This window comes from Ochotona princeps, chromosome 22 (assembly GCF_030435755.1).
Source record: "Ochotona princeps isolate mOchPri1 chromosome 22, mOchPri1.hap1, whole genome shotgun sequence".
Classification (NCBI taxonomy): Eukaryota; Metazoa; Chordata; class Mammalia; order Lagomorpha; family Ochotonidae; genus Ochotona; species Ochotona princeps.
Genome location: NC_080853.1, coordinates 18,419,075 through 18,442,880, shown reverse-complemented (window position 1 = coordinate 18,442,880; position 23,806 = coordinate 18,419,075). Strand labels below are relative to the sequence as shown.

Here is a 23,806-nt window from a genome sequence, read left to right as displayed (position 1 = left end):
CTGATGTTTCAGCCTCATTCAATTTAGGTTTCTTTTGCTGAAGTTGGGGCTCTCTAGTAAAGCTGTTGCCTCCCTTAGCTGATGTCACTGAGCGTGATTGATTTCCGGTTGAATCAAGTGATAAAGAAGCATGTTCTCTCATTTTCTCCCCCTTCATGGTTAACTACTTTAGTATTTGCATCTAGTTAAAATTTTTCCACATTCATGAGATTTTGAGGTTTTCTAGGATAATCTGGATATGATTGAGCTAATCTTCGTTGAGTTTGGTTTCCTTGGGGGGTTGTTATTTTAAAAACGTTCCCTGCCTTCACATGTTAACGCATTGAGATGTCAGTCTCAACAAATAGAGAATTTGAATGTAAAATTTAAAAATGGAAACAAGGCTTTTTAAAATTTGTTTTTGAAAAACTGTAATCAAGCTAATGTTAATTTAAATTTTTAAAAAAGATTTTAAAATTTTTATTGGAAAATCAGATTTACAGAGTGAAGGAGAGGCAGAGAGGAAGATCTTCCATCCATTGATTCACTCCTCAAGTAGCCACAGTGACCGGAGCTGAGCCAATCTGAAGCCAGGAGCCAGGGGCTGCCTCCAGGTCTTCCACGTGGGTGCAGGGCCCCAAGGCTTTGATCCATCCTCTGCTGCTTTCCTAGGCCACATGCAGGGAGCTGGAAGGGAAGTGGAGCATCCAGGATACAAACCCACTCCTATATGGGATCCTGACACATGCAAAGTGAGAAATTTAGCCACTAGGCTATTATGCCAAGCCCTAATTTAATTTTTTTTTAAATTGTTTGAGAGGTAAATTGAGAGAGAGAGAGAGAGCACTCCCAGTGGCCAGGGCCTAGGCCACGCAGAAGACAGTGCCTGGAGATGCACTCCACAGCTCACATGTGGGTGGTAGGAGCTGCTGTCTCCCAGGGTCTGCATTAGCACCAAGTGGGACTTAGATATTCTAATGTGGGATGTGATCATTTTAAATGTTAACCTAAATGTCTGCCCTAAAATAATGAACTTGTGCTTGTACCCATTGGTTGCTGCTTTTCTGTTAGAGTTTTAGTATTTTGTCCATATTGCAAGGATGTTGAATTGATATATTCTGTTATGTCCTGACGCTGACACAACCTTCTCCTTGCAGTGATTACAGCTGTCATCCACAAGGGCCAAACACATGGCATTAGAGTGTATTTCCAGATGTCATTCTCTCTGTTTGGATGATGTAGGGCTTAAGAAGGGCATTTGCTCTTGAATAGGAGAAAAAAAATGTTACTTTGGCATTAGACCAACCTGGCACCATTCCCACATCTGCTATTGATTAGAAGTGAATGCGGGTCAGTCAGGATGCAGGACTGCCAGCCTGATTACCAAGCTCAGCCTTCAGGGTGAAGCACTACAGGAAATCTGGAAGATGGCATAAACTGCCGTACAGAATGTCTCAAAAGGTCCTTTCAAGACTGTCGTGCAGAAGCTCATGTACACAGCCCGAGTGCTTCCCACGAGCTGGGAAGGTGTCGTCACATCTACCTGAGAAAATGATTGTAAAGCAGAGCAGTGGAGTGAGTGATGGGATCCTTTTACAATACTTTTAAGCATGTATAAGGAGAATAAGATGCACAGCTGTGTGTTCAATTCCATTTAAAAAATAATTATCTACATGTTTCACCCATCCTCTAATAGTACATTTGAAACAGTTATATTTACCAAAGTTCCTGCTCATCTCGTACAAGCATTATCTCATTTCTCTGCTATGTTTGCATTTCATGTAAGTGGCATCATTCATGTAAGTGGCAGACATTTTGGTTTATACCTGTAATGGTATACCTGTGATTCAGACTCAGTTTTCTCCTGCTTTTTGTTTTGCTTTGTTTTAATCTCAGAGAACCAGAGGTGTTAGTGTATATTTTAAAACTCACATTTGGTAGTGGTACAAACAGCTGTCACACTGAATAATTGTCACAGCGTCATAAGGATTTCTGTTGCTCACTAATCTGTAGCTACAAATCTGGGTTTTAACTACATGTGATTGGTAAAAATTAGTCCTGGCAAGAGTTTATGCTCTATAGACCATCTGTTCCCTGTTTTCAAACCCAGAATAAAAAGTTAGCCTTAACGTTTGCAAGCCAGTGAGCTAAGAGGTATGCTTGGAAGGTGAGCTGGGTGAAGCCTTAAAAGGTAACTTGGGATTTTACATGTGAGCACTCCTGGATTTGGTTGCAAAAGCCCGATCGTATGTGGAATCACTGTTCATGTAAGAGAAAGGAATCTTTTCAACTAGTTTTCGTTGTCAGCCGTGATCCAGAAGAGGCCTGAAATGATATAATGGCTACCTGTGCTTTGTTTTTCCTTAATGCTGCTAAATATGGCCTGTTTGGTGTGTTTCCTTTCCCACAGGGTTGCAATTGCAGCTTCATTTGTGTGTATGAAGGCCGGGTAAACCTTTGAATGAGGTTTCACAAAATGAAGCATCATGGTTACTTCTTGAATTAGAAATGACAGTATGTGTTACTTTTTGTTAAAACCATCTTTTTTCATCATATTCTTTTCTAGGTTTTATTAATACATGTACATACTTTTCCCAAGAATATACTTTATTCATTATATCAAGACCTATTCTCTGTGTGTGTGTGTGTGTATGTTTGTACACATGTTACTTCAATGGAAAAGTGACCCAGAATGTCTTATTTTCATCATTATTGATACTATTATTTTTATTAAAATGTGTTCTCAGCCAGCTGTAATAATTTGGGAAGTCAGTTGTTTGGTGATTACAATTTTTCTAGCCACATTAAATGACCTTTTTGAAAAAGTAGCTTGACTTTTTTAAGATTCATTTTATTTTTATTGGAAAGTCAGATATACGGAGAGGAAGAAAGACCAGGAGGAAGATCTTCCGTCTGTTGCTTCAGTCCCTAAGCGGCTGCAACAGTGGGAGCTGAGCCAATCCAAAGCCAGGAGCCTGGAGCCTCTTGCGGGTCCCCCACGCAGGTACAGGGTCCCAAGGGTTTGGGCCGTGCTTGACTGCCTTTGCAGGCCAGAGCAGGGAGCTGGATGGGAAGCGGGGGCCACCAGGATTAGGACCGGCACTCATATGGGATCCCAGTGCATGCATGGCAAGGACCTTAGCCACTAGGCTACCATGCCGGGCCCCCACAATGTGATTTTGACAGGTTAACTGAGATGCCTGTGGCCAGTCAACTGGGTTACGGAGACAGTAACCTGGAACAGTTGGTTTGATGTGAGGTCATGGTTTTTATCCATCTGTGCTGCTCAGGTGGAGGCCAGAGCCTCAGGCCTAGACCTCATGCCTTGGTTTTTCTATCGTAACTTGTTGTTTCTCAAATACACTGTCTCATTGCTCTCTCTGCACTGACTATGTGTCAAAATTCTGGTTTTCACAAGGAGATCAGTGTAATTCCTTCCTGCTGTCTATGTATGAGACAAGACTATCATGTTAGTACTGCTTGGCTGTGCAGTTAGAATCTAACGATGCCATCAAAAAGCAGACTTAGTGAAAAATCAGGCAAAAAATATTTTATAAGCCATGTTGCAAAAGAATCCCATAAAATTGGTATTTACCAGTGATCCCTACCATAGCATCAGTTCCATTTTTGTTCCTTTTCATACTGTGACTGTATATGTCAATTTTTAATAAATAATTGCAATCATACCACATATGCAGCTTTTGTAGGCAGCTTCTCCATCACCTGCGTTTATGTTGCACACATTGCCCCGAGTGTTACGTGACCTTCATGATTATAATTTTTAATGCCTTCACAGTTCTCACTGACATGCTGTTTTACCATTTAATTAACCATTCCTTTATGGAATAAATTGCTTATTGCTTTGAGTTGTTTTCTTAGATAACAATCAAGCAGTATGTTTTACTTTTTAAGAATTTTTTTTTTACCTCCACTAATTGAATGTAGGCATTTCAAAGTACAATTATTTTTGAGCATTTTTTTCCCTCAAGTATTGATTAGTAATCAAATACTGGAATTAATGGAAGTGAATATAGCATTTGACTGTCCTGAAAGCCTTATGATTTGCACTAGAAATGCATTACTGTTTTCTGCCAGAATCCTATTTTATGACGCTTTGGCACTCCTTAGTTCCCTGCCACCCATGTAGGAGACGCAGATGTAGTTTCAGGATACTGATTTTGTTTTTTTTTGTGTTTTTTTTTTAAAGATTTATTTATTGTATTACAAAGTCAGATATACACAGAGGAGGAGAGACAGAGAGGAAGATCTTCCGTCCGATGATTCACTCCCCAAGTGAGCCACAACGGGCTGATGTGCGCCGATCCGAAGCTAGGAACCTGGAACCTCTTCCAGGTCTCCCACACGGGTGCAGGATCCCAAAGCTTTGGGCCGTCCTCGACTGCTTTCCCAGGCCACAAGCAGGGAGCTGGATGGGAAGTGGAGCTGCCGGGATTAGAACCGGTGCCCATATGGGATCCCAGGGCATTCAAGGCAAGGACTTAAGCCGCTAGGCCACGCCGCTGGGCCCCAGGATACTGATTTTGGCTTGGCCCTACCTTCTCTCTTCTTGTTCTGCCTTGAAAGGCAGAGTTAGAGAAGGAGAGACATCTGCTGATTTGCTTCTCAGATGGCTGCAGCAACTGGGATGAGCCAGGCTGAAGGTAAGAGCCAGAAGCATCATCTGGGTCTTTCCGTGTGGGTGACAGGGACCCAAGCCCTTGAGCCATCAGTCACTGCTTTCCCAGGTGCATTATTAGGGAGCTCCGTCAGAAGTAGAACAGTCGAAACTTGAGCCAGCACACATGGACTGCTGGCTTTACCAGCTGTGGTTTCACTCACTTGTACCACAACACCAGCCCATCTAGCTGTCAGTATATGTGCCTTGTCTTTATGGTGAGGGCAAATTCAGGATGCCACGTGTTACCTGACAGAAGCTGAGTGTCAGCCAGTTGCAGGTGTTGTCCAAGGACGTCTCACCATCGATGAGAGCCTGGATATCTGTCTGCTGTTTGGGGCTTCTGAACAACCTTCCTTCCTTCTTTCTTACTCCCACCATGTGTGCCCCAGTACCCCTGCTTTTCTGCGCTTCCTACTCAGAATAGAGGCTGAATAACTGATGGCCATTTTTCAGATAGTGGGGGGACATAGAAACTCAACCTGTCAAATATTAAGGAACATGAAGCCCTAATACTGGTAAGCTGATTCACTGAATTATATTTTAAGCCTTATGATTTGCACTAGAAATGCATTACTGTTTTCTGCCAGAATCCTATTTTATGACGCTTTGGCACTCCTTAGTTCCCTGCCACCCATGTAGGAGACGCAGATGTAGTTTCAGGATACTGATTTTGTTTTTTTTTGTGTTTTTTTTTTAAAGATTTATTTATTGTATTACAAAGTCAGATATACACAGAGGAGGAGAGACAGAGAGGAAGATCTTCCGTCCGATGATTCACTCCCCAAGTGAGCCACAACGGGCTGATGTGCGCCGATCCGAAGCTAGGAACCTGGAACCTCTTCCAGGTCTCCCACACGGGTGCAGGATCCCAAAGCTTTGGGCCGTCCTCGACTGCTTTCCCAGGCCACAAGCAGGGAGCTGGATGGGAAGTGGAGCTGCCGGGATTAGAACCGGTGCCCATATGGGATCCCAGGGCATTCAAGGCAAGGACTTAAGCCGCTAGGCCACGCCGCTGGGCCCCAGGATACTGATTTTGGCTTGGCCCTACCTTCTCTCTTCTTGTTCTGCCTTGAAAGGCAGAGTTAGAGAAGGAGAGACATCTGCTGATTTGCTTCTCAGATGGCTGCAGCAACTGGGATGAGCCAGGCTGAAGGTAAGAGCCAGAAGCATCATCTGGGTCTTTCCGTGTGGGTGACAGGGACCCAAGCCCTTGAGCCATCAGTCACTGCTTTCCCAGGTGCATTATTAGGGAGCTCCGTCAGAAGTAGAACAGTCGAAACTTGAGCCAGCACACATGGACTGCTGGCTTTACCAGCTGTGGTTTCACTCACTTGTACCACAACACCAGCCCATCTAGCTGTCAGTATATGTGCCTTGTCTTTATGGTGAGGGCAAATTCAGGATGCCACGTGTTACCTGACAGAAGCTGAGTGTCAGCCAGTTGCAGGTGTTGTCCAAGGACGTCTCACCATCGATGAGAGCCTGGATATCTGTCTGCTGTTTGGGGCTTCTGAACAACCTTCCTTCCTTCTTTCTTACTCCCACCATGTGTGCCCCAGTACCCCTGCTTTTCTGCGCTTCCTACTCAGAATAGAGGCTGAATAACTGATGGCCATTTTTCAGATAGTGGGGGGACATAGAAACTCAACCTGTCAAATATTAAGGAACATGAAGCCCTAATACTGGTAAGCTGATTCACTGAATTATATTTTAAAATGGACCACTTAACGTGATGGTTCATTCCCCCAAATGGCCTCAACAATCAGGGCTGTTCCAGTCCATAGCTGGGAGTTTCTTCTTGCATGCTTGAGCCATTGGCAGGGAGCCAGTTTGGAAGTGGAGTGACCGGGACAGGAACTGGTGCCCACATGGGAGGTGTTGGTGTCAGTCGGTAGTGATCTTACTGTCTGAGCCACAGCACAGGCTCTAGGACTAATTGTTATCCTTACACTCTTTCAAATATGAACTTTGTTTTTAGTTGAGAAATGACTTAACTATAAATTGGGAAAAGCTGGTAGCATTCAAAATAACTTAGTGTAAATCACAGTTAACTTGTGAGCTACCTTAATAATTGAAAGATGTGACTGGGTGCATATGTATTTGCATTAGATAAGTTTATTTTTACTTAATGAAATATAATTAAAATAGCAAAAGTTAACAGTTTTGAAATTTAATATTTTTCTGTCTGAAAGCATCACAGATGTGTGTGTGTGTGTATGAGGAGGATAGAGCTGAATAAATATAGCATCTCTAAGATGGAGAACTTTGTGGAGAAATTGTGAACAAAAGAAAAGTTGTTTGCATTAGTCTGTAATATTCCCCAGCAGCTTAAAAGCATAAACATTTGGCTTCTTTATGTTAACATCATTAATGGAGTCATATATAGCATTGTACTGTCTTTGTTGTATGCATGATGATACATTAATAGCATATATGTTTATACATTTATGAAGTGTTTTTTTTCTGAAAGTTGTCTGAGATTTATAAAGCTATTTATTTTGCCTCCCTTATGTCACAAAGTATATAATAGTCTGTGATCTAAAATTAGAGTTACTGTAACCTGATTGTACCTGTTGTTGCAACATCCTGCCTTTTAAAAAAAATTGATTTGCTTAGATTTATTTGTTTTTTTTTTTTTTTTTTTTATTGGAAAGTCAGATCTACAGAGAGAAGGAGAGACAGAGAGGAAGATCTTCCATGGTTGCATTACTCCCCAAGTGGCCACAACGGCCAGCTGGAACTGAGCTAATCCAAAGCTGGGAACCAGGGTCTTCTTCCATGTCTCCCATGCGGGTGCAAGATCTCAAGGCTTTGAGCCATCTGCAGCTTTCCCAGGCCACAAGCAGGGGACTGGATGAGAAGTGGAGTAGCCAGGATATGAACTGGCGCCTATCATACAGGATCCGAGAAGATGCAAGGCGAGGACTTTAGCCATTAGGCTATTGTGCTGGGTCCAATATTTATTTATTTTTATTAGATTTACAGAGAGAAGGAGAGACAGTGAGAAATATTTTCCATTCAACGGTTTATTCCCCAAATGGTTGCAACAGCCAGAGCTGATCCAATCTGATGCCAGTTTCCCGCATGGGTACAAGATCCCAGGACTTTGGGCTATCCTCTGCAGCTTTCCCAAGTTAGAGGCTAGGGGCTGGATAGGAAGTGGAATAGCTGGGATGTGAACCAGCATTCATATGAGATACTGGTGCTTGAAGGTGGGGGATCAGCCTGTTGAGCCATGTGCCAGCATACTTTTTAAAATGTCCATTTATGGGGCTGGTGTTGTGGCATAGCATAGAAAACTGCCTCTTGTGATAAGGGAATCCCATATGGGCAGCTGGCAAGGGTCCTGGCTGCTCTGTTTCCAAGCTAGCTCCCTAGCTCAGTGGCTGAAACAAAGAGACTTGGCTTTGAATCTCAGGAAAGCCAGTAGCTGGCTGTAAGAGACGTAAAATGAGAGGAGGATTGTATTTGACCAAGAAAGTGAGAGTTAGCTTGTGTCTTTACAGTTTTACATTTTCTGGGGTCTTGACTTTGGGTTGGTTGCATTTCTTTAAGCCAGGACAGTGATGTTGGACAGTGTTTCAAGGGTGAGGTTGAGATTGTGGTAGTTGTACAGTGGTATCCATGAGAAGGTGAGATACTGTTCAAATATAATTTAAGTCATTTCTGCTCATGTGAGAAATATTAACTTGGTGGAGACTTGAAACAGATGGTGTGCAGTTGGAAGAGAGCTGTATTATTCCAAATAAACATTTGCTAGGGCTGGGAAGCAATAATCCACCTTACACTTTTCCCTGTTTACATGATCAGGCCACCTGCATAATTGTTGCATGTAACTTATATTCAGGTTATCAAAGGATTTTGATGTTGGCAGGCAATTACAGCACACTTTTTTCCCATTTATTTATTTATTTTATTTGAAGGAGAAAGTGACAGGGGAAGAGACAGAGATTGTCCACCCACTGTTTTACTTCTCAGAGGCCTGCAGTAGTCCAAGGCCAGTAGCCAGCAACCATCTTGGTCTCCATGTGGGTGGCCGATTTCCAAACCCTGGAGCTGAATCAGAAGCAGAGTAACTTGGACTCAAGTGGACAGTCTGATGCAGCATACGGTCATACCAAGTACCATTTAATCTATGGGGTAAAACCAACAGATGGAAAATTCCCCATCTCTTCCTTTTCCTTTTTAAATAAAAATGAAATCAATAAAGAAATAATAAGGACTGGTGTTATAGTTAAGATGCCTCTTTAAGATGCGAGCATCCTATATCAGTGTGCCAGTTCATGTCTCAGCTGCTTTGCCTGTGATCCAGCTGCCTGCTAATGCATTTGGAAGGCAACAGGCAATGATGACCCAGAAACCAAAGTCCCTGCTACCCACATGGTAGACTTCACTCAAGTTCCAGGGTCATTGCTTCAGATTGGTTCAGCCCAAGCTTTGTGAGCCTTAGAAAAGTGAACCTGCAGATGAAGAATCACTCCCCCTCTGCCCTCCTCCCCTTGCGCCCCCATCCCCATCTCTGTGTCACTCAGCTTTTCAAATAAATAAATGAGATAGGACCAGCTGTGGTGTATCATATTAAGCCTTGCCTGCAGTACCAGCAGGTCCCACTTATGATCCCTCTCCCTGCTAATGGCATGGGAGTGCAGTGGAGGATGACCCAAGCACTTGGGCTCCTGCGACTACATGGGAGACCCGTTAGAAGTTCCTGGTTTCAGGCTCTTGAATGCAAACTAGCCCAGCTCTGGCCATCGCAGTCATTTGGGGAATCAGTCAGCAGATGAAAGTTTCACTCTCTGTCTCCCCTTCTCTCCTTTTATCTCTGTAAATCTGCCTTTTAAATTAAAATGAATGAATCTTTAAAATTAATAAAATAATCTCAAAAGGAACTAATAAAAATATAATTAACAAAGCTAAGAAAAGAAAGTGCTTTCTTCAGACATGTTTGTTTTCTGCTTCGTTTTTGTAAAGATGGACTTAGACTGTTCTCTTGTTCCTTTCACTGTGATTGTTTTGTTGTAGTTACTATAATCACTGTCACTGTAAGTTGGTTAATCTTCCCACCTTTCACAATTGTTGTAGACTTTGTTCCCTCCAAAAATCAAGACACCTTTATTTTTATAAAAGAAAAATGCACTTGATCAATAAGTAAGTATTATTAAAAACTTGGGTGGCCAATGTTGTGGAATAAGTGGGTTAAGCTGCTGTCTGCAGCACTGGCATCCCAGTTCAAGTCCCAGCCGCTCCACTTTTGATCCAGCTCCGTGCTAAAATGCATTAGGAGATGACCCAAGTCCCCGGGCCCCAACAGAAACATAGGAGACTCAGATGAAGCTGCTGGCTCCGGTATGGACCAGTACTGGCCATGCGGCCATCTAGAATTGACCCCAGTGAGTAAGGACCGATATCTGTCTGTCTTTCACCCATTGCCTCTGTAACTCTGACTTTCTAAATAGTAAGTAGATAATTAATAATTTTTTCAGATTTATATGTTTTTATAGGAAAGATAGATTTACAGAGAAAAGGAGAGACAGAAAGATCTGTGTGCTGGCTCATTCCCCAAATGGCCACAATGGCCAGAGCTGAGCTGATTCTTGGCCAGGAACCAGGAGCTTCTTCCCATGTGGGTTCAGGGTCCCCAGGCTTTGAGCCATCCTTTGCTGCTTTCCCAGGCCACAAGCAGGGAGCTGGATGGGAAGTGGAGCTGCCGGGATTAGAACCTGCACCCATATGGGATCCCAGCGCATTCAAGGCGAGGACTTTAGCCGCTAGGCCACGCCGCCAGGCCCACTTCCTCTATTTCTTTCTTTCTTTTTTTTTTTTAAGATTTTTTTTTTTATTACAAAGTCAGATATACAGAGAGGAGGAGAGAGAGAGACAGAGCAGATCTTCCATCCAATGAGTCACTCCCCAAGTGAGCCGCAACGGCTGGTGCTGTACTGATTCGAAGCCAGGAGCCAGGAACTTCCTCCAGGTCTCCTACACACGGGTGCAGGGTCCCAAGGCTTTGGGCTGTTCTCAACTGCTTTCCCAGGCCACAAGCAGGGAGCTGGATGTGAAGAGGAGCTGCTGGGATTAGAACCGGCGTTTATATGGGATCCCAGTGGTTCAAGGCAAAGACTTTAGCCGCTAGACCACAGCACCGGGCCCAGGTCTTCTTTTTCTTTGAAGAGTTATTTATTTGTTTTAAGGCAGAGTTAGGGACCTGGCACGGTGGCCTAGTGGCTTAAGTCCTCACCTTGAATGAGCTGGAATACTATATGGGCACTGGTTCTATTCCCGGCAGCTCCACTTCCCATCCAGCTCTCTGCTTGTGGCCTGGAAAGGCAGTTGAGGACAGCCCAAAGCCTTGGGGTCTTGCACCCTTGTGGGAGACCTGGAGGAGATTCCTGGCTCCTGGCTTCGGATTGGCGCAGCACCAGCCGTTGCGCTCACTTGGGGAGTGAATCATCAGACAGAAGATCTTCCTCTCTGTCTCTCCTTTGTATATCTGACTTTGCAATAAAAATAAATAAATCTTAAAAAAAGGGTGGAGTTAGAGAGAGAAAAAAAAAAGAAAGTGAAGGAATCATCCATCTGCTGGTTTACTCTCCAAATGGCTGCAGTGGCTGGAACCACGCGTGCTGTTCTGAAGCCAAGAGTCAGGAGCTTTCGGGCCCCAATTGCAGGGCTCAAGCATTAGGTTCCCACTGCTTTTCCAGGCACATTGGCAAGGAGCTGGACTCAGAAGTGGAGCAACCGAGACTCAACCTAGTACCCATATGGGATACCTGAACCACAGGCTGCTGCTTTACCTACTGTGCCACACAGAAGGAGGCCTTTTATCTTGTCTCCTTCTGTGAGGCTGTTTGAGTCAGCTGAGTTCCTATTCATTCATCAAAACCTCAAGCTGGAATGCCCAGATAAAATAGTTCACTGGAAATGCTCAGTGTTATTGGGTCCTTGCTGGGCGTCAGGTGAACCAAAGGTTTTTGGTCTAGGGCTTTTAATCACTGATAAGCTTCTGTAATACACTGTCTTCAAATAATTCTTTTTGCATTTTATTTTTCTTAGATGTCAATAAGCAAAAAATCTATATTTCTAGTATTTAGAAAGCAAATGCTGTACATTTGCCACCTAAGTGTGTGCTATAAAACAAATAAAACTTTACAGGCGTAAACTATGAATTAAACATTTGAATTCTTTGAAGTCTTAAATCTGCCAGACATGGATTAGTAAACTGTAGTCCACTTTCTGTTTTTGTAAATAAAGTTTTATTGGGACATAGCCAAGCCCATTAGTTTGCGCATTGTCTGCAGTGCGCTTCAACAGCAGAGTTCAGTAATTGTGACAGAAACCATATGGCGTGCACTACCAGAGACATTTTACTATTTTGTCCTTTGCAGTAAAAGTTTGCTGATTCTTGGGTTCTAGGAATATATTAAGTAAATTAATTTTCCATCTGGGCTGACACAATGGCTCAACTGGCAAATCTTCCACTCTGAGAGTCGGCACCCCACTTGAATGCTGGTTTGTGTCCCAGCTGCTGCAGTTCCTATCCAGCTCTCTGCTTGTGGCCTGGGAAAGCAGTAGAGGATGGCCCAAGTTGTTGGAGCCCTGCACCCTCATGGGAGACCCGGAGAAAGCTTTGGATCGACTCAATTTTGGCCGTTGAGGCCATTTGAGGAGTGAAGCAGAAGATGGAAGATCTTTCTCTCAGTTTCTCCTTCTCTCTGTAACTCATGCCTTTCAAATAAAATTAAATGCTCAATATTCCTTTCTCTGGACCACTGCTCAGATAGTCGCAATGGCCAGTGCCAGGAACTCTGTCCAGGTCTCCCGTGCTGATAGAGGCCCAACTACCTGGGCCACTTTTGCTGTGTTTGTCAGGCCATTAACAGGGAGTTGGTTTGAATGTGGAGTAACAGAAACAGAAGCCAACACCCATATGGGTGCAAGCACCAGAAGGGGGCGGGTCTTCCACTGTACGCAGCCCAGCAATTCCTTAGTTCTCTCAGTGATGATAAGCGGAAGCACTTGGCCATGTCTCTCTCTACTCAAAGGAACATTGCATTTCTAATTCCAAATGAAATGTTTGCTGCAGATTTATAATCTAATTTAAATAAAATCAGTGTGCATTACTCTGTCCATCTTGACCCCATGCAATAACCCTATTATTATTACCAGTGAAACATAAGCAAATCCAGTCACACAGCCTGAAAGCGATAGAGCAACCCTCACATCCATTTTACATGCTGTCTCCTCCTGCATTTGCGATTAACACTTTTTCCCACTTGGGATTGCCTTTCCCCATCATAATTTACTCCTTCTGCACCCTGCTTTTTCTGTGCCAGCTCCAAAGCAGTTTTTGTTTTGTTTTTTGTTTGTTTGTTTTAATATGAAGAAAACCGAACTTAGAATGACTTGCAGAGGCCTTGGTTAGGAGTAGTTCATCATAGAGGTGTCTTCTCTAGTAACACTTATTGAGGATGTTTACCTGTGTTATGTTCAGTATTCTGTTGCAGCTACAGAATGGGTCGGTATTTTTCATGTTTGATGATTGAAATTCCTATATGGGAAAATATATCACAGAAACTCTTTAGTTCATTGTCTCTTTCATCTGTTTCCTGCTTTCATGACATTAGTTATCAGTGAAGCAGTACTCCTGGTGCTTGAAGGGGGAGGAGTAGCTAATTGAGCCCTTGCATCACCCTTCGGGTGTTTTTTATGTGTGGCCAAGTGACATCTAAGGAAATGGAATTTCTTGCTTTTGATCTTTTTTTATACCCTTTTTCTTTATTTTTCACAATCTTTACATAGTTAATTAGGGTAAAAAGGTTCAAGGACTACAGGAAAGTGGCTAAGACTATTATTTCCACATTTGTTTTTTCATGTATCTGGGGTAAAGGGGGAGATAAAGGGAGAAGCCCCACCCAGTCTCCCACCCATTCCAGGTCCCTGATGTGGGACATGCTCCGAGGGTCTTGCTCAAGTGGTTTTGATAGTTCACCAGTTATGAATCACTGCCAGTCTCGCCATTCCAAGCACGATGAGGTTGCTGAAGAATCCACTGATTGACATTGTCCATCTTAGAGTCTCCATTTGCCCAGTTTTCCACTGCCAACATATGGCTGAGGTAGTTGACTGACTTGTTCTGTCCTGTCTTTTCATGGTTAGGGTTCCGAGTCCGGCAGTTCGATTCGGGAGATCCCCAAAGAAACTTTGTCTGAGGTGTTCCCAGACCAGATTCTTGTGTGTACTTGCAAGTACAGGGCCCGGCACAGTCCATCGCCCCGATCAGCTGGTGGTTGCAATTACTGGGTCGGTTCTGTTTCCAGCCCTGTCTTCAACGCGAACCAATGGGTGTTGCAGTCCAACCTGATTCTGCCCAGCACACACTCGGCCCTCACATAAACCAGTGGGAGCTGCAGCCTAGTCAGAGCGACTCACAATAACCCCCACCAGGCCCGCCCCCGACCCTGGTTCCCGTGCTTGCCAGTATGTGCAGCAGACTAGTCCAGTCTGTCCCACATCCCATTCAGCTCTCATACATCTTCCTTTTGATAGCACCTAAGGTTCTCTGGAGTTAGAAGAGCTCAAGGTGTGATGGTGTCTTTTAGAGGGCACAGTGTATAACATTTAATTCCATAGAAATTCAGAAGGAAAATGACTGTAATAAACAATTTTTATCAGCCTTATAAAAGCATGACACAACTACCTCCTCAAAGGGATTTACTCCACTCTTACTCTGACCCCCAAGGAGTGGGTTAAAATGCCTACTTCAGGGGTGAGCATTTGGCTTTGTGTATAAAATTCAGGTTAGGAGACTCAGCATGATGACTTGCTGGCTGGATTCTCACCTTGCAAGTGCCAGGATCTTATATGGATACCAGTTCATGTCCCATATGCTCTACTTCCCATCCAGCTCCCTGCTTGTGGCCTGGGAAAGCAGTTGAGGATCGCCCAAAGCCTTGGAACTCTGCACCCACGTGGGAGACCTAGAGGAGGCTCCTGACTCCTGGCTTCAGATTGGCTCAGCTCCAGCTGTTGCAGCCATCTGGAGAGTGAACCAGCTGACAGAAGATCTTTCTCTCAATCTCTCTCCATGAATCTGATCTAGCTTTCCAATGAAAGTGGACATATCTTTCCTTTCTCTCTCCCTTTCTCTCTCTCTCTCTCAGATTCAGGTTAGGACACTGGGTTCAATTCTGGGCTCTGTCTCCTGACTCAAGCTTACTGCCATTTGGCACCCTGGGTTGTGCTGGGTTCCTGTTGCCCATGTGGGAGATTGAGTTTCCAGCTGCTGACTTTAACCCAGGCCCAGCCATGGCCATTGTTGCCATTTAGGGATTAGACCAGTGAATGAAAGTTCTCTGCCTTTCAAATAAATTAATTAGGAGAAAATCTTCTAAATTCTTGTTTTGAAATGTGCTCCATACCTGTCAACCAAGAAACTTCTCATTTTCTTGTATTGTAAACCACTGAGGATAGATCTCCGTCACCGTGGATGACAGAAGGAAAGGGTGTGTTCATCCAACAGAACTGGGATGGTCCCTTAGACTGGGTCATCACACTCAGTGTCTCCAAGATTAGATGGATAATACACTTATTTTCACAGGAAGTGATTTTTTTTAAAGATTTATTTATTTTTATTACAAAGTCAGATATACAGAGAGGAGGAGAGAGAGGAAGATCTTCCGTCTGATGATTCTCTCCCCAAGTGAGTGCAACAGCCGTTACTGTGCCAATTCGAAGCCGGGAACCTGGAACCTCTTCCGGGTCTCCCACGCGGGTGCACAGTCCCAAAGCTTTGGTCCGTCCTCTCCTGCTTTCCCAGGCCACAATCAGGGAGCTGGATGGGAAGTGGAGCTGCCAGGATTAGAACCAGCACCCATATGGGATCCCGGCATGTTCAAGGCGAGGATTTTAGTCGCTAGGCCACGCCACTGGGCCCAGGAAGTGATGTTAACGTTAGCTTGGACATGCTCATGTTTCTAGTTGAGTTAGAAACCCAGATCGTGACTGGATTCTAAGCATTGTTACTGTATTAAACACCTTCTTTATGTGCAGCGGTAGGTGTAGTTTAGATATTATCTCAAATCTTAACTACTTTTCTTGCAATGATAGTCTTTTTATCACTCCTTTTATATACGTTGAAAATGAACTCCAGAGACATGATTGCTAACATTTGTGTCGGTTGTGAATAATCAAATGAGAATTCATACCAGATCACTCCATCTGCATACCTTTAGTTTTTTTTCTTCCTTCCTTCCTTCCTTCCTTCCTTCCTTCCTTCCTTCCTTCCTTCCTTCCTTCCTTTCTTCCTTTCTCTCTCTCTCTCTCTCTCTCTCTCTGTTTCCTTTTCTTTCATTCATTCATTCATTATTGAAATACGAGGTTTGATGCTAGTTTTTGGGTGGTAAACCAGAGATAGTTAGTGTCACTCTCTACACAATGCTTGTAACTAGGTTTTGCTCACTACCTAAGACCATACAGTTAATAGTTTGTATTTTGGCTCATGGAACTTTTTGATTCTGCCAAGTGCTGAATGTTAAAAGCACATTTCACTCCTAAGCCCTCCCCAGGCCTTTGGCGCTCTTGCTGTTAAGGCAGGTGGTCTGAAGAAAGGCTCCCTCTTGGTTGTGGCACACTGCACACAACAGACAGCAGTGCGAGACAGCTGTCAGTTCCTTCCTTCCCTTCTCTGCCACCCCCTCCAGAAAGCTGGGCCCCAGATGGAAGAGCTGGAAGCATGTCAACTGTTCCTGACGGGCACTGAAAGAATACTGCCAGGGAGGAAAAGGCAAGCGCAACAGCTTATTAGGCAGCACAGCCATCATCTTCACAAAGGCAGCGTCCTGAACAGAGAAATGAGAAGGCATGGCACTGTTGCCCACGTGGTGTTCAGAGAACTGTATGTTTTTCTTTGGGGATTTGTAACTTGTGAATGTTGCTTCACTGATTGACTTTCTTTATTCATCATGTCCTTTTCTAAAATGTGATTGCTACAAGCTGAAGCATAGAATATAACATTTGAGGATTTTTTTTCTCATTAGCCTTGTATATAGGCAGAAATGATGCTTTACTGCCAGTATTTTGAATAGTTTAATGAGCATTTTCTTGATAGCTGTGGCTTCAGGGAAAGAAAATTGGCCTTGTTACCCATTTCTGATACATTAAATTGATTTCTGTAGTTATTGGAGAATTAAAGTATACTATATAAATAGAAAGCTTTGTGTTGCTGAAAGGAATTCAGAATATCACTTCTCACATGGTTGGCACTGTGGCTGCTGCTGTTGTGGCAAAACAGATTAGGCTACCACCTTTATGGACCAGCCTAGGCCTAGCTGCTCCATTTCTGAGTGTAGGTCCTTGCCACCCAGATGGGGGACGCAGATGAAGCTCCTGGCTCTGGTGTGGTCCAGCACTGTCCATTGGGGCTGTCTGGGTGTGAACCAGTTGCTTAGCAAAGAAAGTCTCCCTCTTTTCTTCCTCCTCCCTTTTTATCTCTTGTCCCTCCCTCCCTCTCTCTCTGACTTTAAAATAACTAAATAAGTCTTTTAAAAATGAAGAGAGGGCCTGGCGCGATAAAGTAGTGGTTAAAGTCCTCGCCTTGCACATCCGGGATCCCATATGGTCGCCGGTTCTAATCCTGGCAGCCCCACTTCCCATCTAGCTCCCTGCCTGAGGCCTGGGAATGCAGTCAAATCCTTGGGACCCTGCACCGGCATAGGAGACCTGGAGGAGGTTCCTGACTCCTGGCTTTGGATTAGCTCAGCCCCAGCCGTTGCGACCGCTTTGTGAGTGAATCAGCGGATGGAAGAAGTAATAACAACATGCCACACAGTGGAGGCTCCTGGTTCTGCAGTTTGAATTCCCACCCCCCACCTCTTGCTTATTTGCTTCATTAATAAGGAAATGTTGAGAAAGAATGTGTTTGAAATGTGTAGCCTTTCTCAGCCACTGTCCAAACTGTTAACTTTCAGTTTTATACCCCTGAACTTGATCCTTTGTCTTAATGTCTGGATTAACAAGACAAGAGTACCACCACCTGGATGGTTGAAGACAAGAGAAGTTTATTTTCTCATAGTTTAGTTGGCTGAAAGATGTCCAAAATCAAGGTCCCAGTAGGACTGAGTCTTTCTGGGGACCTCACAGTGAGGAGCTGCCCTGTGCTCTCCTAGCATTTGGTGATGCTGTCAGTGGTACTCCTCGTCCTGCCGTGTCTGCCTCTCATCAGGTGGCAGGCTCAGTCCATGGTGGTCTGCATGTTGGCTTTCCTTTGTGTGGCTCTCCATTAAGGGCTGACATTCACATTGTAATTAAAGGCCACACAGATAATCCAGGAGGCTCTCTCATCAAGAACCTCACCTAGTGGAGTCTTCAAAGACCCTTTTCCCGGATAAGCTAACAGACACAGTTTGAGAAGTTGGCATGTGGACATACCTTTCTCTGAGGGGTAGGGAGTGGTTATCACTATTCAGCCCAGTTAAACTACCCATGTTCTTAACTTCTAGGACAGTATTTTAGTATTTCTTTTATCACTATTTTTATGATCTTGCAGAAAAGGATGATCTCCACTTCTTTTATTCTCTGTAGTTGGTCCTGAGAAGAGGGTGCCAGCAATGCCCGGATCGCCTGTAGAAGTGAAGATACAATCAAGATCCTCACCTCCCATCATGCCACCCCTCCCACCGGTAAATCCTGGAGGACCGCGACCAATGTCCTTTACTCCTACAGCATGTGAGAGTTCTTAATTACTTGGGTTTGTGGTTCAAATTGTTATTTGAATTTAAGTGACTGAGTTCAATGAAATCTTCAAAATATACTATTTAACATTTTTGAAGCACTAATAAAATGCATGACTAGATGAATATACATTTTATTGTTTCTTACTTTTACAGATGGCTTGGATAGGTGTTAGGTAGAGTGATTAAGGCATCATTTATTGGGACTGATGCAATGGTTCAACTGGTTAATCCTCTATCTGTAACTGCCAGCATCCCACATTGGCACCAGTTCGTATCCCGGGTGCTCCACTTCCTATCCAGCCCCCTGCTTGTGGCCTAGGAAAGCAGTAGATGATGGCCCAAGACCTTGGGACCCTGTAACTGCTTGGGCTCCTGCCTCCTGACTTTGGATCAGCTCAGCTCTGGCCATTGTGGCCATTTGGGGAGTAAACCAGCTGATGGAAGAGAATTCTCTCAGTATCTCCTTCTCTCTATAAATCTGCCTTTCCAATAAATATAAATAAGTCTTTAAAAGAGAAACAGACCACTTATTTAGGACACCCTCGTTCCATATCAGAGGGTCTGAGTTTGAATCCCAACTCCACTCTAAATGACAACGTTCTCTTGAAGAGCGCCTGGGAGCCTGCAGCTGCTGGTGCGGCTGGTGGAGCTCTGTTAGCCTTGTGGCGGCCTGACTTCAGCTCTCTGACTGCTGTGGGCTTTTAGGAGTGAATTGGCAGATAGGAACTCAGTTTTTTGTTTTGTTTTAGCCTCTGCTTCTCAAAATAAATATGAAGGAATTGTTTTTTCCCTCTGAGAATAGTACTTAGGTATTTGAAAAATAAATGCCAAAATACTTTGTTTTCATGTTCTTTAGTATTTTCTTTCTTTGACTCTAGCAATGTGACTTAAAATTTCTCTGTTGATCTGTAAGATTCAATGTTTCATGGAGGCTGGTGTTATGTACCCACACCATCCACGTTTCCTTCTCTATGCTCCTGTAGCACTCTACACTTGTGTTTTTCATGTGGCTGTGTTACTTTATTACCTTCTCTTTCTTGACAGTTTGTCTCTTAGTAATCTTTTTTTTTTAACACAGAAATGGAGTCTTTGTTACTCTTTGAACTTGGGGTTTACAGAATCCAAAGGAATAGGCTGACAGCAAGGGCCTTGGTGTATTGTATTTAAGCTGGGTCTCTGACTTTCTTTCAGTAAGCAATGGAATCAACCATTCTCCTCCTACCCTGAATGGGGCCCCGTCACCACCACAGCGATACAGCAATGGTCCTGCCTCTTCCACCTCATCTGCACTAACTAATCAGCAGTTACCAGCCACTTGTGGTGCTCGGCAGCTCAGCAAGCTCAAACGATTTCTTACAACTCTGCAACAGTTTGGCAATGACATCTCACCTGAGATTGGGGAGAAGGTGCGAACGCTTGTTCTGGCACTCGTGGTAAGTACAGCATCTCTTTTGTTGATAGCCTGAGTAGGTGAAACCTGAATCTGAATTCCGTAGAACTAGATTAATTTTGATATAAATTTTATGTAACCGTTGAATTGCAGATTTCATGGTAATATTTTCAAGAAACAAAATCCATTCTCACCTCATTGGTTAAGATGATTCAATTCCAATAAGCAGCTTTAGGATTTTTTTTTAATATTTATTTTTTATTGGAAAGGCAGATTTACAAAGAGAAGGAGATACAAAGCTCTTCCGCCTACTGGTTCACTTCCCAAGGGGCTGCAACAGCTAAGCTCAGCTAATTCAAAGCCAGGAGCCAGGAGATTCTTCCAGAACTGCCATGAGAGTGCAGGGTCTAAAGGTTTTGGGCCATCCTCTGCTGTTTTTCCAGGCACAAGTAGGGAACTGGAAGGGAAGTGGAGCATCTGGGACACAAACCAGTTCCCGAATGATATCTGGTGGTTGCAGGGCAAGGAGTTAGCCATAGGCCAGGCCCAGCTTTAGCTTTTTTTTTTTTTAATTTGAAAGAGTAAGGAGGAGGGGTATGGGGGAATTGTTAAGAGAGAGATCTTCCATCTACTGGAATGACCACAATAACCAGGGTTGGGCCAGGCTGAAACCAGGAGCCCAGAACCTCTTATTGGTGGTCTCCCATGTCGTTTCAGGGGCACTTGGATCATCTTATGCTGCTTTCCTAGGCTCTTTAATGGGGAGCTGGGTTGTAAACAGAACAGCTGGGACTCACATGAGCACTCCAGCATGGGGGACTGGCATTGCAGGTTATGGCTTAACTCGTCATGCCACAATATTGGCCCTTGGATCTCACTTAAACAATTTCAACAAGCCTGCTGGGGTCCAGCCAAGTTAATTCTAGGCTTTGTAACCTACTGTATTCAGCACTAGGTGTATTATTTCCAAATCAACCAGATTAGAGTATCAACCTGCTTAACAGTGAAAATAATAATTTATGAAAGTACAAGTTTCATGGTTTAAGTAAATACCAGCAAAAACATCTCATTATTCCATTCCTGTGTCTAGCTTCTGTAGAATTTTCAAAATATATGTTTTTTTCGTACACCAAGCATGGTAAGCCTGTGATACAAAGCAGTGATTTTCTGATATTAACAGCTGAGTAGGATATGACTCTCAGTGTTTCCCTTATAAAGCATTGCCAATTCGCAGTGTGTATAAATTAGATGTTTTCAAGATGTACCTCGAGTAACAGCATCCTGTTTGCCTTCCTGCGTGTTTTCCTCTGTATGTGTTAAAAAGAGGTTAATCACAGTACCAGCTCTTAATGTTGGAGTTCTCAGTGTGTGATCAAGAACCCCTCAGGATTCCCCCAATATCCTTTCCTAGGAGTCTAGACTGTCCCAACCATTTTCATAGAAATACCATGATATTACTTGCTGTTAATTTCCTCTTATTCTTTAATGTGTATACAATGTAACATTGTATGAGCTACATGCCGTGGCATATTGTGACAAGTTAAATGCATAAGCAAATGACAAATTCTAGCTGTTCTTTAATTTACTAGCCATTATATCTTTGCAACACTTATGTAAAACAGTGTTCCTCTTCTTACTTTATTTCTTACAGGAAATAATTTTTTTTTTTTTTTTTTTTTTTTTTTTTAAAGATTTATTCATTTTATTACAGCCAGATATACACAGAGGAGGAGAGACAGAGAGGAAGATCTTCCATCCGATGATTCACTCCCCAAGTGAGCCGCAACGGGCCGATGCGCGCCGATCCGATGCCGGGAACCTGGAACCTCTTCCGGGTCTCCCACGCGGGTGCAGTGTCCCAAAGCATTGGGCCGTCCTCAACTGCTTTCCCAGGCCACAAGCAGGGAGCTGGATGGGAAGTGGAGCTGCCGGGATTAGAACCGGCGCCCATATGGGATCCCGGGGCTTTCAAGGCGAGGACTTTAGCCGCTAGACCACGCCGCCGGGCCCAGGAAATAATTTTTTAAAATTGTATTTTATTTTTGGTGCTATTTACAGTCAGCAAGAATGCTAGCCCATAATAAGATGGGGAGGGTCAAGATACGGGGGAAGGTGGGTGGGACAAATGCTTTGAATTTTCCTTGTCTTCTCTTTTCTCCTGTATGAGAGAGGAGGAGGGGACTGCTCCCAACTGCCAAACTGCATCAGTACCCAGAGATGGAGATGTCCACTGGATGTCATCTTAGAAACCCTGATGTGAAGAGTGTTCCAATGGTATTGCTTGAGTGGTTTTGATAGTTCAAGGATGCCATGGTTTTGCTGCTTGAAAGTTAAGAAAATCCTTCCACCACTGGCTGACAAAGTCCAGCCTAGTGCTTCTGCTCACCCAGTCATTGTGCTGCCAAAGCTTGTTCAAGAGAGTTTTCCAACCTGTTCTGTTTTCCATCTTACATGGTACTCAGCGTCCTCTGCAGGCCCAAATGAGCTGGCCATCCTGTCCCCCGTATGTACCTGGCATGCTGTCCACTGCATAGGCATCAACAATTTAGGATGCCCAGTCCTGATGCATGCATTCCGAGGTCAGACCGCAAATCCTGGAGTTTTGAATCAGTGGTCCAGTTAGGGAATCCCCCATGAAACCTCACCTGGGGTGACCCTAGACCTGACTCTTACGTGTGCTAGCCATTACAAGGTCCAGTTCAATTCATTATTCATATCAGCCTACACACTTGGTAATTGTAGTTGCCTGGTTAGTTGTGTCCCCAGTCCCACATCCTGTGCAAACCTATGGGCGCTGTTTTCTAGCCCAACCAATGGTGCCACAGATCTGTCCCTTGCTCACACCAGCAGAAACTGAACAGTAGTTGGGGGTGACCCCAGTAAAGCCTCAGTGTGCCCACCCCCCAGCCCTGGTTCCTACGCATGCCAATATGCACAGCAGACTAGTCCAGTCCATGCCACATCCTAAACAGGCTTTTGCATACACTTGTATGTATTGCAGCTTAGCTCGGCCCATTCCACCGCACCCCATGATCCAGTCCACATATATGCTGATGGGTGCTGCCACCTTGTCCAGCCTTGTCCTTGCCCCACCCTAGCTCTCGTAAACTCCAGCAAGAACCACAGCCCAGGGTTGGGGCTAAAGCAGCTCCCTGCAGTATGGCAGCTGTAGGGGGTGCCCCAGCCAAGCCAGACCCAATGCTGGGGTCTCAGGTTTTCTCCAGGCCCGAGAGATCTCTTCTCTCAGGGTAAGTACACCATGAGGGAAACTTGGGAACTAGATTAAGGCCCTGGCTCCACCCTGCTGCTAACAGGGTGTGGGCGGGGTTCAGGGTGAGCCATTCCAGATGTGGCTGCAGTGCCCAGACAGCACACGTGAAAACCAGGGAGGGAGAGGGCAAAGCCGGCAGGGGGAATGCGGGCTCTCCTGCTGGAATACCGCTCCCACTGGAGAGCAGGAGTTGGGATGGGGACAGACCAGACCTGGCAGGGCTACAACCCCTGGGCCTCATGGGAGCCAGATCAGGGAAGAGCCAGGCTTGGTTGACTGTCCCTACTGGTGCAAACATAAAGCAGAATGGGTGAGGGTTGGTTGGGCTGCGCTGCAGCATCAGATTGCAGATGCTAGCACCGGTGGCTTATCTGTCAAGTTAAACTACAGAACCATCTGGAAAGTACATGATCTAGGAGTGGGAGTGGCCTAGGAAGGAAATAGTGGGCACCTCCCTCTTGGGTTACCACTCCCACTAGAGAGCATGAAAACCAGGACTGGGGCAGGGGTAGCTGGACAGAATGGTACCCGCCAGCATGTGTGTGGGCTGGATAGTGGAGCTGGTTGGGTTGAACTAGGCTCCAGTGCCCATTGACATGTATGAGAGCTGAATGGGATGTGGGACAGACTGGACTAGTCTTCTGTACATACTGGCAAGCATAGGAACCAGGATTGGGGGCAGGCCTGGTGGGGGATTATGGGGAGTTGCCCCAACTAGGCTGCAGTTCCCACTGGTTTGCATGAGGGGCAAGTATGAA

General features: G+C 44.5%; 1 protein-coding gene across 2 annotated transcripts in view; it reads left to right on the top strand.

The window, feature by feature from the left end:
- Window positions 1-23,806, top strand: part of CBFA2T2 (CBFA2/RUNX1 partner transcriptional co-repressor 2) — a 102,970-nt gene that overhangs the window by 55,270 nt on the left and 23,894 nt on the right. For both annotated transcript variants that reach the window (XM_058679336.1, XM_058679335.1), the window contains exons 2-3: window positions 18,236-18,379; window positions 19,579-19,820. In XM_058679336.1, the coding sequence (XP_058535319.1) occupies window positions 18,236-18,379; window positions 19,579-19,820 (386 nt within the window). The remainder of the gene's footprint in view (window positions 1-18,235; window positions 18,380-19,578; window positions 19,821-23,806) is intronic.